Raw genomic sequence first — 19,241 nt, forward strand, 5'->3', positions numbered from 1 at the left:
ATAGCTGGTCGGTTAAAAATGCAGGTGACAACCAGGGACTTGTGACTGGTGTCTTGACTGAGGGCAGTCTATCTATTCAGGTAGATAGTGTCAGAATTGACAGAACTGAATTGTATTGTAGGACGCCTCGCTGGTGTTACAGAATTGTTTGATGTGTGGAAAACCCACACATGTGGTATCAGAAGTGTTGTGAGTGTGGGAGTATTGTGAGAGAAAAGGAGAAACACAGAGAGTGTTTTTTTCCAGATATATTCTATTTCATAAAAAAAAAAATACTGGTCATAAACCAATAAATTGATTTTACTTGCTCTAATACATTTCCTTCCTCTTACTACATTAAGAAACAGAGGCTTAGAGAGGTACAGTGATTTATCCCAGGTAAAACAGTAAACCAGAACTCAGGCTTTTTAGGACACTGGCAGGTTTTGTTTTGGAAGATCCTAAGCAAAAATTGCAAATGTCTTTGGCATTCTCCCACCACTTTCTGTACTCCTGTACCTTCTAAAGTCTATGGGCTAGCACCTACTGGTGAAAAAACTGACAAAGTGTATGCGTGATTAGTTACATGCAGCAGTCACATAAAAAATACAGGTTGTTTGTATAATGCAAATATGATCACTTTACTTGAATGCCCTCAGCGGCTGTTTGTGGTTTTCAGGCCAAATACAAATGCTCAGTATGACAATAAAGGCTCCTGCAGAAGTGGCCCCAGTCCTGCTAGCCAACCTCACTATACCACTCACTTCTCCATAAGCACCTTAAAGGGCTTTTCTCCATTCTTGACCTGGCTAAATCAAGTTTTTGGTGACTCTACTCACATTCCCCTTCTCAGAACATTCCCTCGTGCTTGTTCTCCACACCTGTGCCACAGCACACATCTTACATACTGTCCCTGAATCTTCCTCTTGTCTGTTGTCTTCACTGGACTGTGGCATTTTTATGAGCCCGGGTCCTGTCTTTCCGTTTCCTACCCCTGGCATCTAGCCTAGGGCTCAGTACATAAGGGGAACTCAGTAAGTATCTGCTAAGGAAATATTTGCATGTCCTTACGCAAATTTTAATCCTAAAAGAACAAAAACCAAAACCCACAATTCATTGGAAGATCAGCTCTCAGAAGTATGTGAAGAGCTGGATTTGACAATGCAGACCTCCATTTCCTAACATCTTGAGAGTATGAATAAAAACTATACCAATCTTGGAAGAAATGGTTCCAAACACCCAGTTTTGACTTCTTTTTTTTTTTTTCTCTTTCACACATTTTTCTTGGAGGGAGGGATAGTTAGTCTCATATTTTTAAGCTGTGGCTTGTAGGCGAGAACATGATGATCAACACAGCTTCCACTGGGCATTCAAAGAACTGGCCCACCCACTCAAACCCCCAGAATGAGCCTTTCCTGGATCACATATGAAGGGCAAACAGCAACTCTTCAGTACATGCCACCTTAGAAGATACTAAAAGAAAAGTGGGTCATCACCTGTGGGGACAAAACCCCAAAAAACAGTTTCCAGGCTCTCGGCCTCACATAGAAAGGTGCTGGCTCGGGTAGTAAATGGCCATCAACTGTGATCAGATGCCAGCAGCTGTGGCTAGTTGGCCGTCAGCTGTAACCCGTAGGCCATTGACCACTAATATAACGGCTGTGGCTATGCTAGCAAGGGAGGAATGGGGCTAGCAAGAAGATGGTGGCTGGCAAGCGCGGACTGCTGTTAGGCAGATTATGTAGATCCTGCTTCCTGTGTCTCCAGTCCAGCCGCCAGCGAGAATATATTGGTTTGATTCCCCTATCTATGACTCCATGGGTGTTCCTTTTTGGCCTTACCGTGTCCTGCGTTCTTGGGCGGGGAGTGGGAGCTGAGACCCTGCACGACAAATGGCGCAGCGAGCAGGGTTTCCTGCGCGACACATGGCGTAGTCGGCAGGATACGGTGCTGGCCAAAGCTCTCCGAAGGGCAGTGGAGCAGTTTGTGCGTATGAAAGCTCAGTCTGAGGAAGACCAGGAGGAGCAGCTGCCGGAGAGCTCGATTTCCGTGGAGCGGTGGGAAGATGTGGATGGTTCCCCAACCAGCAGAGGCCGGAGAAAGCGGAGAAAGCGAAGGTTGTTGCGGCCCTGTGGGCTGGGAACTGCTTGCTGACGCAGCCTGGATGCGGGACTTGTCCAAGGAGGAAACGCTTGCTGAGTCCTCATTGTGAGATGAGGGTGAGGTCAAGGTCATCCCTCACCCCCAGGACAGCCCTGGCGAATGACTATGGACTATGAGGAATTGCCTTCTATCCCTGATTTAATGGACGCTTGACTGTTTGGGAACATACCATCATGTAGTGGGACTGGCGGATGTTTGCTTTTGTGTCTTGACTGGCCACCATTGATAATATGTAAGCACCTTGATGTGAGCCACTGTTGTTCCAGCACGGTACCCCGAGAGGCCCAGAGAGAGAGTGGCAGTGCCCTGAGAGCCCTGGCTGTGTCCAGGAAGTCTGGCTGTGCCCAGAGAGAGTGGCAGTGCCCTGAGGCCCTGGCTGTGTCCAGGAAGTCTGGCTGTGTCCAGGAAGTCTGGCTGTGTCCAGAGAGTGGCAGTGTCCTGAGAGGCCCTGGCTGAGTCCAGGAAGTCTGGCTGTGCCCAGAGAGAATGTCAGTGCCCTGTGAGCCCTGGCTGTGTCCAGGAAGTCTGGCTGTGCCCAGAGAGAGTGGCAGTGCCCTGAGAGGCCCTGGCTGTGTCCAGGAAGTCTGGCTGTGCCCAGAGAGAGTGGCAGTGCCCTGAGAAAAGCTGGCTGTGCCCGGGGAAACAGGTGGTACCCTAAGAAGCCCAGGATGTCTGGCTGTGCCCAGAAGTACTGGGGTGGTGCCCTGAGAAACCCTGGCTGTGCCCGGGGAGACTGGTGGTACCTTAAGAAGCCCAGGAAGTCTGGCTGTGCCCAGAAGTACTGGTGGTGCCCTGAGAAACCCTGGCTGTGCTCAGAGAGCCTGGTTGTGTCCAGGATATTGCATTCACCTCCAGGCTCCTCGCACAGGGACCCTCGCGGAAGACACTTGTCGCGTAGATTGTGAGGCGAGAACCTGTAGGGGTGGAGTGTGGGGACAAAACCCCAAAAAACAGTTTCCAGGCTCTCGGCCTCACATAGAAAGGTGCTGGCTCGGGTAGTAAATGGCCATCAACTGTGATCAGATGCCAGCAGCTGTGGCTAGTTGGCCGTCAGCTGTAACCCGTAGGCCATTGACCACTAATATAACGGCTGTGGCTATGCTAGCAAGGGAGGAATGGGGCTAGCAAGAAGATGGTGGCTGGCAAGCGCGGACTGCTGTTAGGCAGATTATGTAGATCCTGCTTCCTGTGTCTCCAGTCCAGCCGCCAGCGAGAATATATTGGTTTGATTCCCCTATCTATGACTCCATGGGTGTTCCTTTTTGGCCTTACCGTGTCCTGCGTTCTTGGGCGGGGAGTGGGAGCTGAGACCCTGCACGACAAATGGCGCAGCGAGCAGGGTTTCCTGCGCGACATCACCTTAGGTTACTTACTATGTGTAATTAAGGAGGGAAAGAAATCTGAGTGAAAGGGAGACAACTAAATGCTAGTAAGACTAAGTACAGTGAGTAATAGAGGGAGATGTGACCGGTAGGGATGGTGGTGTTTATTGATGGCTTTGTGAAAGCGAATCATACAAACGAGGTTGAGAACTGGGTAGAGGGGTGGGGAGGGAAGCATTTCCAGGTGGGAACCGGCATGAGCAACAGCCAGATAAGGATGTGAATAGGAAAGACTTGCCTGATCAGGAGCACGTCTGTGTTGGTCAGGAGTCATGCATGAAAGGCAGTGGGAAGGAGCAGATGTGCTGGCGTCCTGACAGGGGCAGGGCCATGATCCACTCCCCCTTTCTCCATGCAGCATGTTGGTTACGATGCACATCCGGAGTTACTTACCATTTTGATCTTCTCCATGGCCTTGTTAGGGGAGAGGAATAGATATTGTAGGCTTTTTTTAAAAAATAGAGATGGTAAAAGACTAAAGATTAAGAAAATTAGCCCAAGTCACACAGCTAGCAATTAACCAGACTCAACGTTTAGATCTCTAGACTTCTTGCTATTTCTCAGACTCAAGAATTGGAGTGGGCCTCCGTCACAAGTCACACAGCTAAACTTCCTCATTTTGCAAACAAGAAAAACTGAGGACCAAACAAGTTGAAGCAATTTTTCCAAGGTCACACGAAAAGCAGAGTTTAGGACATTGACTGGTAGCCGCTTTAACCAGCCTTATTTCTGAGTGAAGGGGCTTTTCATTATGTTAGCTGGAGAAGAAACCCAGAGGAAAATTTCTCACATTCCAGAGAAAGAAGTGTTACTTTGACAAACAATTTTTGTTTTCTGTTTTATAACTGTTGGGATAATAGCCTGTTATATGACTGCATTTTTAAAAATGAAAATTTTTATCAACCAAAAAGTATAAGTTTTTTAAGTGAAAAACATTCTGAAAAGAAACAGAGCTGCCTGAGGAGAGGAATCTATCAGGGAAGGGAGGTCCCCACAACATACGGGAGCATTTCAGAACTTTTTTCTGCCACTGATGAATTTTCAGGTCTTCACCAATCAGAAAAGAAAAAAAAAGTTATTTTAAACTTTAAGCAAAACAACACACTAGTCCCAAACTGACATAATACTATCATCTCAAAATCTGTCAGCAAAAGATAACTAGTATTTCCAGACAAGTACATAATCCAGATTAAACATTATTATTTTTTTAACCCCAGAAATGACATGGCTTGAGAAATGACTTGCTGAGAAATCTATGTTTACATTGGGGGGGAGGGGAAGAATCCCTTACAGAAGTTGAAAAGATGTTAAGTGGTAAATACCAAAATGCCCAGCAAGCATGTAAGCAGCTTTCATCCCAGTATGAATATGTGCAGCTCAGCGTTTTAAAATTTACTTTTAGCTTTTCTAACATTTTGAACTTTCTCTACTTCCGCTCCCTCTATGAGAGTCCTGCCCTTATCCTGCAGACTGGAAGTGCTGTCACAGTCCCCTTGGATTCCCCAGAAGGTAATCTCTTCACCCTAACCATTTACCCAGGGGGCCACCCTGAGAACAAATGCCTCCTGGACTTCCTTACTATCAGGTGGTCTCAGGGGCATGCGGGGACAAATGTTAGGAGTCAATCCAACTTGCCGCAGTTATACATAGAATTGGACAAGGCCTGTTGGGAGATGAAAACAATACAAATAAATGCCACACTAAAGGCACATCCGGACCAGAGGTTCTCCAGGACCCAATGCATCAGGATGACCCCAGAGAGGCTATTTCACAAGGTGGTACCCAGTATTTGTACTTGTAAAAGATCCTCAGGGGATTCCAAAGGGCACCCCTCACTGACAGACACTAATCTAGATGGTCTAAAGAGCCAATTACATTTTTTCTCTTAGTTCCAGCCCCTAGCAAGTTAAAATGAAAAACAAAACAAGTAACCCCAAACCAAAAATTCTTCCAGATTACGTTCACCTTAATACTTTACTGGCTAGTAAACTTATTGACAGACTGGGTGAATAAAAGTCAAATATAAGAAAGATGAGCATTTAATGAACATCTGTATATAATAGTTTACAATATTTTCTCAGGTATTAATGGTCTCACGGAGTTCTCACAGCAACTCTGTTGAGGTAGCTTGTTACTCTCATATTAAAGATGAAGAAAACATGTCTCAGAGACATGAAAAAATGACCTGGAAATGCCCCGTGAGGTCAGTATTTCTATTATCATATTACATTAACTTTTTGCTGTTTATATTGATTTGTGTCTTTGAGGTATTTCTTCAAATATATGGTATATCAGTTGCTGCAGACATTTGCTTCCAAGGGGGAAAGAAATCCATGTCAAAATCTTGGTGACCTGAACGCTCACAGTACGGGTCCTATTAAAACCAGGGTGGGCCATGTCAACGTTCAGCATTCTTCATCTGCAATTTCTAAGCTCTTTGACTCAATAGAAGAATCTGAAGAACAAGAACAAAACAAAAGTCAAGAGAATAAAAGAAGGTTAACTGAACAGGACAGACTTATTTCAAGAATATCAATTCTGAAATAAAAACACCCTGTCCAGTGAGTGTCACTTATAGCAAAGTAAAATGCTTGCTAAATGATTGGGTGCTGGTTGGTTGGAAAACAAAAAACGCAAGTCAGCGGTCAGCTCATCAGACATGAAAGCAAACTTACATAGTGGGGACAGCAGGGACAACTTATCAGTGTACAAGAGAGACACCAGGATCTTTGTAACAGCAAAACATTCAATCTGGGCTTTCCTTTTTACCTGTCATTCGACATTTCATTCATCTTGAGTGGCAGCTCTGGCATAACTCAGAGGCAGATTCAGCCCAACAACTGGCCCTACAATGCTCAGCCAAGATGTGATGTAGTTGACATTCCTGGGAAACAAGTGAAGATACAGACAATTTTAGTGTTTCCGTTGCAGTTTGGACGAATGGTAGAAAATCAGTTACCAACAACAAAAGAGGTGCGCCCACCATTTGGAATCCCAGCATTTCCAAATGTCTGCCCTGTTGCTTGACAAGGGCTCAAGCTCCAAAAAAAAAACTGTGAGGATTGCTTACTAAGGTAGCTGGAGGCCTTGGGATGCCTGAGTCCCCCAGATGATTCCAATTTTATGCTTAAAATGTACAGCATTTCCTAAGGTTATAGAGTGCAGTGATTAAGAGCATGGCTCTGAGGCAAAACAGGTGGTTTTGCAATTTTCAAATCCCAGTTCCACGCCTTCACTAGCTGTGTGACCTTGGCTGAATCATTTAACCCCTCTGTGCTTTAAGAATCTTTCTCTGTAAACGGGGTAAAATAATAGAACTTAGCTCATAGGGGCATTATAAAACTCCAATGCATTAATATGTTTAAAATAGAAGAGCACCCAGCACACAGTAAAAATCAATAAGTGTTAGCCATTGTTATTATTACAAAGAATATTTCTTTTTTAGCGTAGCTTTCAGAGTCACATAAAAAGATTTACACTTTTAAAATCAGAGTAAAAGCCAATGTATCTTGATGGTGTTTCGTACCTATTGATTTTCCGAGAATTCTTTAACACAGGAGTCATGAATTCACTTGTCTTGCAGGGATGAAGTACGAAAAAGGGTTGCCCGAGGATTGGATGCTCCTGTAAGAATCAGAGTTGGTTCAGGATTGCCAGTGTTTAACTTCAAAAAGTTACAATACATCATCAGGATTTAACTTCAAAAAGTTAAAATACATCATCTGGTTTGTTCCTTTAAAACAAAGGTTTGTTTTAAATTCCAAGATATTAAATTAAGATACAGACAGATTGCAGTTTTGAAATATAATTCGTAATCCAAACATGAGAAGAGGCTGCTAAGAAGGAGTCATGTACTGATAAAATAGTAGTCAATCATCGGAGGGCACATGGCTTGGTTTACACAATACAAACTGTAGATAAATTTTATCAGTCCCCTTTCCTTGTCAGCTAGTGTTTCCCTTGGGTCTTTAATTATTCTTTAGTTTTTCTTCAAAGACATGTGTGAAGCCCAGTAGTAGCTTGACCATCTGAACAATGTATTTTATTCATTTCTTTGTTAGTGGTAAGGGGACCAAAATCATTTGCACTTTCTTTTATATAAATTTTGTCAACATGTTCGTTGTTTCAGGCCTAACTGCACTCGGTGCCAATGGACGCATGTTCGGTGGATAGAATGGGGGGCGGGGGGTGAGAGCGGGGAGGATGTGTTGCATTATTTAAGTTGTTCTGTCTGTCTGTCTCTCTTTCTGAGTTTCTCTGTTTATCTGTTTCTCTCCTTCTGTCTCTCCCAAGCCTTTAGGGCTGTTTCTATGAGTTAAAAGCCCATATGGTGGAACCTCTGCCTTTGTAGCAGAATGACTGGATATAAGATATAGGTCAAACTGCTGCTAGGTAAGGGATGTGGACATCATTTGGCAAGCAATGGTGAGCCTTAGCAGGTTTCTATGTAGTGAGTGATCGATGCACAAATTCTATCAACACGAAAACAATGATTGAGGATACATTTATTGAGTATTTACATTGTGTATTAACCATTATGCCAGAGACTGCAAATTCAAATATTGCTAGGATGTGAATGTTTATGTCCCCCAAAATTCATATGTTGAAATCCTCATGTGCAGTGTGGTGGTAGGAGGTGGGGCCTCTGGGAGGTGATTACATCATGAGGGTGGAGCCCTCAGGAATGACATTAAGGACCTTATATAAAAGGCTCCATGCAATACACAGTATTTGTCTTTCTCTGTCTGACTTATTTCACTTAAGATAAGCATAATGCCCTCTAAGTCCATCTATACTATTGCAAATGGCAATATCCCATTCTTTTTATGGCCAAGTAATATTCCATTTGACACACACACACACACACACACACACACAAATCTTCTTTAGTTAGTCATCTATCGATGGACATCTAGGCTTCTCACCCATCTTGGCTATTGTACATAATGCTGTAATGAACATAGGAATATGATTTCATAAATATGTGGAATCTGAAAAAACAAAACAAATGAACAAACAAAACAAAACAGAAACAGATTCATAGATATAAAAAACAAACTGGTGGTTGCCAGAGGGGAGGAGAGTGGAGAGAGGGTGGATAAAAAAGATAAAGGGGAATAAGAGGTACAAACTTTCAGTTATAAAATAAACAAGTCATGGAGACGTAATGTACAGCATAGGGAAAATAGTCAATAATATTGTAAAAACTTTGTATGACAGATGTTACTAGACTTACTGTGGTGAGCCCATCATAAGGTATATGTGTCAGATCATTATTCTGCACATTTGAAACTAACATAACATTGTATGGCAACTACACTTTAATAAACAATAAAAACCAAAAACAAACAAACAGGAAAAAAAAAACAAAAAGAGGTTCCAGAGAGAGAGCTTGCCCCATTCCTCCATGTGAGGACACAGTGAGAAGTCTGTGACCCAGAAGAGGGCCCTCACGAGAAACGTCTGGTAACCTGATTTCAGACTTCCAGATTCCAGAACTGTGAGAAATAAATGTCTATTTTTCATAAAATACCTAATCTGTGGTATTTTGTTATATCAGCCCAAAGAGACCAAAACAGATATCTGCAAAGATCATGCAGGACCTGAAGGAGCAAGGCCAGGGAAATACACCAGCAGGGGAAAGGCACTTTGGGGCTGTGCCAGCTATCTGCTCAAGCTAGCTGTGACATGCGGGAATGCAGGTTCAGTGTGCCAGGGCTTCTGAATTGTCAAAATAATCTAGCTTTTCATCCAGATTTTAAGGTAAAACTTCCTAAATTTAAATGTTGGCACACTTTTTTCTTCTTCAATATAGTGTGGGCCAAATAAAACAAGCCTGCCTGCTGAATTTGGACTAGGGGCTGCCTACCTTCTTCTCCTCTTCTCAGCCAATCCAAGAAGAAGCTGACCTCAGAGCTATCCATGGGAAGAATTATGTATGGTTTTCCCTGCTACCTCCACCCACCAACTCCCAAACATTCATGCCTGCGTGCATGTGCACACACCCACTCACAAGAAATGGGAGGGACAGCTCCTCTTGTACTGGAGACATTGGATGTGGAGATTTGGGGGTTATATGTGTGGTGAGGGCTGGGTTATCCACGGGTGTGGGCTGGTGTATGTCTCTGCCCAGCGGCTTGATTCTTACAGCAGAGCCTGAGCTCCTTCTCTCCAGCTCTCTCCCCACCACTCTTTCCCATCCCTAACCAGACCCCAGGGTCACAGCCCAGATGTGTTATTCCTATAGTAACTCCCCCTGTGCAACTCGATTCTGGCTTCCTTTACCTGCCTTAAACTAACATTTATTAATTCAACACATATCTGTTGATCATCTCTTATGTGTCTCCCGGGAATAGTGTTGGATATAGTTATAGAGATCACTGTATCTCAAAGATAAACAAAGTCCCTGATCCTTGGGACTTACATGCCAGTGCAAGAGACAGCTAATAAACACACAAAACAAATAAATATACAAGATAATCAAGATATGAATGAAATAAAATAGGGTAACATGATTCTGGAGGGATCATGGTGGTTTAGGTTGGTGAAGAGAAGGCCTCACAAAAGAAGTAATCTTTAAAAAGAGTTCGGAACGACAAGAGAAAACCTACCATGCAGAGGTCTGGCAGCAGAGTGTTGGAGGCAGAAGACTGTAAAGGGAAATGAGCATAGAAAATGCTAAAGAATTTTAGGATTATCCTGGACTAAAATAATTACTGTTTTGAAAGTTGGGGTGTAAAAAGCCAAATTTAGTCTAAATTTTTTTGATTACTTTATTAGTAACCAATGGAAGGAATAAAGAGCCGTAACCACATCTTATTAATGAGAAGACATATATTACCTTCTTTAACAAAATGAAACCTAGACCGCCAAGGATGACATTAGATGGAAACACCCAGAATGGGGCATGTCAGCTCCACCATGCAGCCTCTACTCCTCTCTAGGACTCACTCTTCCCTTGGCATCCCTTTCATACCCATGGGGAAACTCCTCCAGCTTTAAACATCCAAGCCCAAGCCTGTAGCTGAGGTAGAAGAGACTGTTCATACAAGACTCCACTAAAAGCCTGGGAATACTGAAAGGGTAATAAACACACAAAGAAACAGGGCTCTTGAAGATCCAGAAGTACAATGCTGGGGCTCCCAGGCCCATTTGAGTCACGTGGGACATTAGGAAAAGACCTTGACTGAGTCTTCCCTTCCTGGCCTACATGGTGGATGGAAGCACTCACCACCACCCAAGAGTGTCCTCCAAAAATCTTAACCTGTCATAATTCAGTTTCCTGAGGACTTGGTGACACTCATGAGGAATGACTTCACCAGAAAGTCATGACCTTGCCTCTTCCTTACAGATCTTTGGCCTAACCTTTACAAGACCTCAAAAGAAAAACCGTATTAGAGTAGAACATATATCCAAGAGATCCATGCACACAGTTCAGGCGACCATTTTCTAAGCAGATATAGGCCCATGCCACACTACAGCTCTGCTGATTTGATGCTGCTGAGTAAAGAATTGGACTTTACTTCTGCAACTCATCTTCTGTTCAGTCTATGAGGTCTGACAATTAAGTTCGCGAACTTGTTGCAATGATGTTGCTAACCTTTTATTTTTATGTCAGAGGGATTATTCGTTACGAATTTGTACTAACTGAACAGTTAACGAAGTGTTAAAAAGGCTGCATGAAAAAGTTAGACGATCTGAACTTTTCGCCAACAATTCATGGCTCTTGCATCACAACAATGCACCTGCTCACACGGCACTGTCTGTGAGGGAGTTTTTAGCCAGTAAACAAATAACTATATTGGAACACCCTCCCTACTCACCTGATCTGGCCCCAATGACTTCTTTCTTTATGCAAAGATAAAGGAAATATCAAAAGGAAGACAGTTTGATGACATTCAGGACATCAAGTGTAATATGATGACAGCTCTGATAACCATTCCAGAAAAAGAGTTCCAAAATTACTTTGAAGGGTGGTCTAGGCACTGGTGTCGGTACATAGCTTCCCAAGGGGAGTACTTTGAAGGTGACCATAGTGATATCCAGTAACGAGGTATGTAGCACTTTTTTTAGGATTAGTTTGCGATCTTAATTGTCTTACCACATATATAGCAAGAGCAGGCATGGACTCTGCAGCTAAGACTATTCAGAGTGAAGTCCTGCTCCACTTCTTAGTAGCTGTGAACTTTTGCGCAAACTACTTAACTGCTTTATGTCTCTTTTTCCTTATATGATACACAGAACTAATGATAGCATCTACCTCATAGACTGATGGTGATTGTTCCTTCAATGAGAAAATGCCAGAAAAGTGTTGAAAACAGTGCCTGACACATAATAAGCAGTTAGTTGGCTATTATTATTCAACCCACTGAATCTAAATAGATAAGAATAATAGCACCCCAACATCCAGAATAAGGCCTATTGTACCCTATAAAAAAGCCCAATTTCAATATCTAAAAACAGGAAGCTCCTATAAAGTTATGTAGTAAAAATTGACTAATGTCTAAATGTTGGAAAACATTTGACAACTTATTATAACCAAAGGCAAGGGAGGTCTTAGTAAAAAGTCTAAGTATACATATATGGCAATTAGAACTATCAATACATTGGTATTTGAGAAAAAATTATTGAAAAATAATTTAAATAAATTTAAATTAAAAACTCAGGCACTTCAAAAACACTTCAGTAATAGTTACATTAGTCTTAAAGCAGTCATATTAATATTTAAGGTTATGCTCTAATAAAATAAAATGCATGGTAATGTTCATGTGAAACACCTTTAGAAAAAAAATAGAAACTTTCATGCCTTAGAAGAGCTTTTAGAACAGCTTGGACGTTTCTTCAATGCAGGTTTGGTTTCCTGAAAAAAAAAAAACCTTAACATTTTTTATCCTTTACTATATTGAGAATTCATGTCTCTGTAATAAGATAGACTATATTAAAATAAATGTCTTTAAAATCAAAAGTTTAAATCGGATTTTAAAATAAAAATTATATTACTTTCGAAGATGCTTTTGATTTTAAAGGGCAAAGCTATGTTATGTTGATCAGTTTAAAATAGGAATCATTTTGTATAATCTAAGACATATTTGTATAATCTTTTAAGAAAAGTTTTACGCATAGATAACAATAGGAGTAGACTTCCAGCTCTAGCAGAAAGTAGAGGTCAGCAAATCTTCTTGAAAAACAACTGTAAAATGGGAAAAAAAGCAACTGCCAAATAGCAACAGTTTCTGGGCTGTAAAAATCAACCAAAGGCAAATGAAAAATTTGAGAAGTGTTTAATTCATGAAAAGCTGCTGTAACTTCAAGTTAGAACCTGGCCTTCTGGCCTAGAAGTACCCCCATACCCTCATCCACCTCCACCCATTCCATCATCGGGTAAGTTTTACCAGAGGGGAGCTGTCCTTGAGAAGCAGCGGCTGTGCTGCCAGTGGGGCTGACTTGATTTCCAGCAGACAGTGAAAACTACCACCCAGTGGCGTTGGCAATAAAAATACCAAAATTAGTACTAAATGAAAAGGGAAAACTGTAGCTCTGCTAGCCAGATGTTGTAATTCCAGTTGAAGGAAGCAGCAAAGCAATCAGAAACTTAATGAGAAGGTCCTGGAGACAAGCCAGTTGTAGAAGGACTGCGTAAGTTCTCCAGGTGTCACTGGCTGTTGGGAACTACATACATGTGCAGGGAGACACAGGAAGACCTGACAGTGCCGGTTTGAACATTAACTGAATTGTGAATGTGCTTCCAACACCCACACACATCTATCGGCAGAGCAGGGAAGATTTATGAGCTTTAGGTATTTAAGCACAATGTCTGTCCCATCGTTGGCTAACCAGAGAACTCTACATAGCTGGGGGACCCCAACAAAGCCAGGCTAAAGCATGAAACCACGAATGAAAAACAAAAGCAAAGACATCAATGGCCCTATTTACAGAGAGGCAAGTTCTGCAGATAAAGTCAAGGGAAGTTACTAAAACAAACAAACAAATACAATAGCAACAACAAAAAGACAACAGTCAGGGAAAAATATTGGACTCCATAATTGCAACTATATGTCATCTAGTATGTCTAGCTTAAATCTGAGACATGGAAAGAAACAAAAAAGTGTGATGTATACTAAAGGGAAAAAAGGCCAATTAATAAAAACTTACTCTGTGTGGGTCCAGATTCTGGATTTACAAAGAATTCAAAGCAGCTATTATAAATATGTTTGAAGCACTAAAGAAAACTATTTAAAGAGTTAAAAAGGGAAAATTATGATAATGACTCTGCAAACAGGTAATCTCAATCAAGGAATACAAACTATGAAAAGAACCAGATGGAAGTTCTCGAGTTGAAAAGTACAACACAGGGGGGAAAAAATCACTAGATAGGTTAAGTATATATGAGATGGCAGTAAAAAGAATTAGTGGACGTGAAGATCTATTAGTAGAAATTATTCAATTTGAATGAAAGAAAAAAATAAAGAAAAATGAACAAAGCCTCAGAGACCTATGGGACAAAACCAAGTGTACCAACAACATAAATGTAATAGGAGTCTGGGAGGAGAGGACAGAGTGAAGGGGCAAGCAAAATATTTGAAAAAGTACTGTTTGAAAATTTCTAAACTTTGATTTAAAAAAATTAATCTACAGATACAAGCAGCTCAACAAACCCTAAGTAGAAACAAAAATAAAGCCACATCTAGACACACCATAATCAAGTAGCTAAAAGCCAAAGACAAGGAGAAAATCTTAAAAGCAGCAAGAAAGAGATAGTTCATCACATAAAAAAGGAATAACATTACAATAATGATTGTCTTCTCATCAGTTCAGAAGGCAGCAGAAGAACATATCCAAAGTTCCAGAGGAAAAAAACCCAGAGCTGTCAACCAAGAATTCTATCACCAGCAAATAATGGTGATAGAAAGTAATATAAATATATGCCCAGGGAAACAGACTGAAAGAATCCCTTGCTAACATACCTGACTTGTAAGATATACTAAAGTAAGTCCTTCAGACATTAATACCAGAGGGTAACTTAATCCATAGAAAAGAATAAAATGCATCATAAATGGTAAATACAAAAGATGAGTTAAGTATTTTTCTTCTCTTACTTAGTTTAATAGACATAAGATTATATAAGCAAAAATTGTAATACTGCAGTGTTGGGTTTGTGACATATATAAATATAGTATACATGACAATAATAGCACACAGGAAAAGGAAACAGAAATATATTGAACAAAAATTGCTATATTTCAGTTAAATTAATCAATATTAACTTTTTCTATTGTTCAAATGTTAGTAAGGGTGTTGTTTTTGAGCGCAATTGGAATCCCAAATCTCCTTTTTGTTGTTTAATAAATCCTTTAAGTATGTTGTTAATCATGACCACTCTTCTAGCAATGTGTCATAGGCATCCAATAATTAATTACATAGTTAAATTGTATGCAGTCAACATTCAATGCTACCTCAAATGTATCGGTTTGTCTTAGTTGTGGCAAATTAACCAAATCAGTAATTACTTTTTAAATACACATGAAAAAATTATTTTTAAAATACTCAAAATAAATCCTGTTTCCAAGTATATAAGACTATTGAATGCAGGCCTTGAGTTATTAAGATTATAATAATGGTTATATAATACAGAAAAATAAAAAGTTTCCCTGGTGTGATTAGAATTTACATGTTCCCTCATTCATTCACTTAGTAAATATTAGGTCTTCTTGTCTTATGTTTTGATAATGATTTAACTTTTACTAAAGACAAAGGATCTGTAATTTTAAAATGTGGTCAGTCTTGTCAATGGATATCGTAGTGCTGGAGCAGTGACAGAATTAACTTTGCAGCGTGAGCCAATACTATTTTTTCAGCCACTTTCAATCAGCTGATCCTGCAAGCCAAACAATTTGTATTCAAAGGAAAGTAGAAAAAAATTTAAATAATTTGAAGCATTTGATCAGTGTAGACAATCAATCTAGATAATATTTTCCAAAAGCCATTTTTCTGCAACAGAGATTTGTTAAGACTTATGCAATCAAGAAAGATTATCTGTATTTTCCCCTTTCTCCTTCAGACAGCCGGAATCAGAGATGAAAGCTGTTATTAGTTGGTTTAGGAATTATGTGCTGGAATTCAAAAAATATCTAAAAGCCTACACTTTATTTGTTTAAGATACCATTTTCAGAAATGGAAGAACATCAAAACTGTCAGAATTTTTTTAGTGACATTTCTTAGATCAATTCAGAAGGTAAATTTGTGTGAAAGTGCTACCATCTGCTGTCAGTACTAATGAACTGATGCAAATCTGCGCTGAGAAAAATGTCAGTGTGGAAATACACGCAGCCAATGAACTGTGTTAGGCTTACAACTCAATAAACACTTCTACTGGAACAAAGTTCTGCTAAATGGTTTTCTGTGAAAATAGAAATGATGGGTCAGATTTCTATCTCCGTAACTCCTGAGGAGTTATATAGGCACATTCTCTTATGAAATTTAATTTAGCAATGGTTAAATGTCTCATAAAATAAGTCTGACATGAATACTGTGAATTGGTTTCAGAACTACTAGATATGACTAACGCAAGGAAATGATAATATTACACCTTTATTCTTACTTCTAATAAATATGATGAGTTACTTGGTTCATTTCTTAGTATTCTTGTCTCTCCAGGAGAGCACAAATAGAATTTCACATCCAGGTTCCAAGCTTTCATCCAGGTTCATATTCCAGACTGATCAAATTTGCCTTTCTCTGGGCACATTCCTTAGAAATGGAGAAGGGTATCTCCCTCATCCTGGCCCCCGCTACCCTGTAAGCAGGGAAAGGAGAATGGCTATTGAGCATGTACAGTACGAGGCACTGTAGTATGTGCTTTGCACGGGGTCGCCTATCCAAATAATTCTTTGATGAAGGCTTTCTTATTGCCACTTTGGAGAACAGGTTCAAAGAAATTATGCGTAAAGTCATCCATGTAGTGAGGGGCAAAGCACCTCCAAAGTCCACACTCCTATACTGCAGCTCCTCACCCTGCGACCAGAGTTGGTGTCAAGCATATTCCCTGGCTTTAATCCTCTCTAGTCCATCTTTTCAAATATATACCTTTTACTTCAAAATAATGTATTTTCATGAAATTATAAGAGCAATACATACAGAGAGCTCAGCGCATATAGAAAAGAAGAAAGAATAAAAGCAGAATAACCTAAAACTGTCCAACTCAGATTTGATCGCTTTTTGGTGAATTTCCTTTCAGACCTTTTGATACACACACATTTATAGCTGTCTGTTGCTTTTTATTCACTGAATAGATATTTATCGAATGCCCACTACGTATGTGTCACTCCCAGCCATATGTGCTTTTTGTTGAAATTCTCTAAGTATCTTTGTCTTCTGTTGTACTGATTTCTGTACCAATTTTTTGTCATTTTTCTGTATATACTTTGTTTGGATTTATCTTGTTCTTAATTTTTGTTACTGTTCCATAGGTGCTTAAAAGAATATGCATAAAGATTATGTAATCTACAGTTGTGGGCTACAGGGCTTCCCGTGTGTCACTAGATCAAGGAAGGCATTTGTGTTGTCCATGTCTTCTCTATCTGTATCTGCTTGACCTACCAATTCTGAGAAGTTCAGATCTCCATTATGATAATTAATTTATCCATTTCTGCTTGTAGTTTGTCAATTTTTGCTGTATCCTGAAGCTGTGTTATTTAAATGAATATAAGTATATCTTCCTAGAGAATGAAGTGTTAATAAGAAGTGATCACACTTATCTCTGATTATGCTTTCTGTCAAAAAAGGACTTTTTATCTGATATTAATATAACCACACCAGCTTTCTTTTTACATTAGGCATTTAAAAAAATTGTTTGCCTTTCAATCTTTTAGTGTCCTTATGTTTGAGGTATCTTCTGTAGAAAGAACATAGATGGACCTTTAAAGAAATCTACCTTTACAATCTGTCTCTTAAATGGAATGCTAATTTCATTTACAGGTTTTATGATTCCTGATATAATTTTACTCCATTTCTTCTATCTTATTTTAGACTTTTTACTCATTCTATTTTTAATGTTTCTTCTTTTGGTTTACTTTTTTTCTCCTCTGTTGCTTTCTTTTGGATTGACTGAATGTAGGCTCAAAACTTTTTTTCCTCTTAATTAGTTTGAAAAGTACATGCTGTATTTCTAAACTTTTAGTAGTTATCCCACATTTTTTAAGTAAATATTTTACTTAATAAAATCATTTACTCAATATTTTTACCTTTTTCCTAAATAATTCAAGTACCTTCAGATATTTAACTTTGATGACCTCTTCCTGATTTCTGTATTATTGTTGTCCAGTATTTCAATTGCATCTTTTGTTTTTTAATCTCATAAATTAGATATCATTAGTTTTTTGTGACTCAGTGTTTGTTGAGATTTACTCACACTTTACTATGTTTGCTTACCATTTTTTCTTATATCTCACATATTTATCCTGGGATCATTCTTTTTATTGTTGAAATATGTCCTTCAGATGCCCCTTAATGAAGATCTGTAGGTAGTAAACAATCCCATATTGTGAATGCTTTATCTTGCCCTCATTTTTTAAAAAGAAGTTTTTGTAGGTAAAAAAATTCCAGGTTACAATTATGTTCTCTCAGCACTTTGATTATACAGAGGGTGGCAACAAGATGTATATACATTTTAAGAAAGGAAAACTGTATTAAAATAGTAATACTCAATATATACCAATAACAAAAGATGACTACAAGTCACCTTTGACTTCTGCAATTACAAGAGGTGCTCAAAGTGGTTACCATAAGTGTCCAGAAAGTCTGGTTATGGCAAACTACTGCTTGAGCAACGATGACCAAAGTGTACACTTGTATACATTTTTTTGGCACCCCCAGTATTATCCCATTTTCTTTTGTCTTTCTTTTTTTTTTTCCTGTATGGAAGTCAACTATCAATCTGTCATTTCTTTTGAGATCTTCTCTTTCTCTTTGGTGTTTTACTATAATGCATCTAGATTTGGATTTCTTTTCATTTATCCTGTTTGGGTTCATTGAGTTTCCAGAATCTAAATGTCAGTGTCCTTTCAACAACCCTGAAAAATTCTCAGTATCCACTCTTTAAATATCGGCTCTTCTTTATTCTCTCTAGTTTCTTCTCCTGGAACTTCTATTAGACATGTTTGTTCTCTCTCCCTTATATCTCTTAACCTGTTATATTGACCATCATTTTCTCAATTTTTGCTACAATGTGTGTAATTTCTTCAAATTCTTCTTTTAATATATCAATGCTCTCTTTAACTATATTTATCTGCTTTTTAGTCTAGGCCTTCTAATTGTATACTTTCCTTTCTAAAAGTTCTATTTGATTATTTCTTAAATTTGCCTGATTATTTTTATAGCCTCTTCTTCCTATATCATATTTTCAGTATTCTCTTCCATTTTTAAAAGTATATTCAACATATTTTATATTTTTGCACTGAAAAATTTCAATATATGAATTTGAGGGTCTGACACTAGTTTATTGTTTCTGCTCACTTTTAATGGCCTGTTATTAATTCTGTACTTTTTAATTATGATGTAATAGTAGGGCTATAAATATGATAATTCTTTAAGGCCTAGTATTAAAAATGCATCCCTTCATAGAAGTTTATATATGCTTCTGTCTAGTGCCTAGGGGGTGAGAGGGGAGAAGAGGACTCCAACTCCATACTCACATGAGGATAGGCTTGTGTTTAGGAATTA

General features: G+C 39.4%; 1 protein-coding gene across 4 annotated transcripts in view; it reads right to left on the reverse strand.

The window, feature by feature from the left end:
- Positions 1–4,114: 4,114 nt before the first annotated feature.
- ATG10 (autophagy related 10) overlaps positions 4,115–19,241 on the reverse strand; it is a 312,754-nt gene continuing 297,627 nt past the window's right edge. For 2 of the 4 annotated variants that reach the window (XR_013993689.1, XM_081054355.1), the window contains 3 exons: positions 7,051–7,148; positions 6,294–6,408; positions 4,703–5,979 (listed from right to left, as the gene is read on the reverse strand). Coding sequence is in view for 3 of the 4 variants with exons in the window: in XM_081054355.1 (XP_080910481.1) it covers positions 6,309–6,408; positions 7,051–7,148 (198 nt within the window). In the remaining variant the exon portion in view is untranslated. Of the gene's footprint in view, positions 5,980–6,293; positions 6,409–7,050; positions 7,149–12,330; positions 12,385–19,241 lie in introns of all 4 variants that reach the window. The other 2 variants (XM_081054356.1, XM_081054357.1) reach the window with 2 other exon arrangements.

This window comes from Rhinolophus hipposideros (genome assembly GCF_964194185.1).
Source record: "Rhinolophus hipposideros genome assembly, chromosome: 7".
NCBI classification, from domain to species: Eukaryota; Metazoa; Chordata; class Mammalia; order Chiroptera; family Rhinolophidae; genus Rhinolophus; species Rhinolophus hipposideros.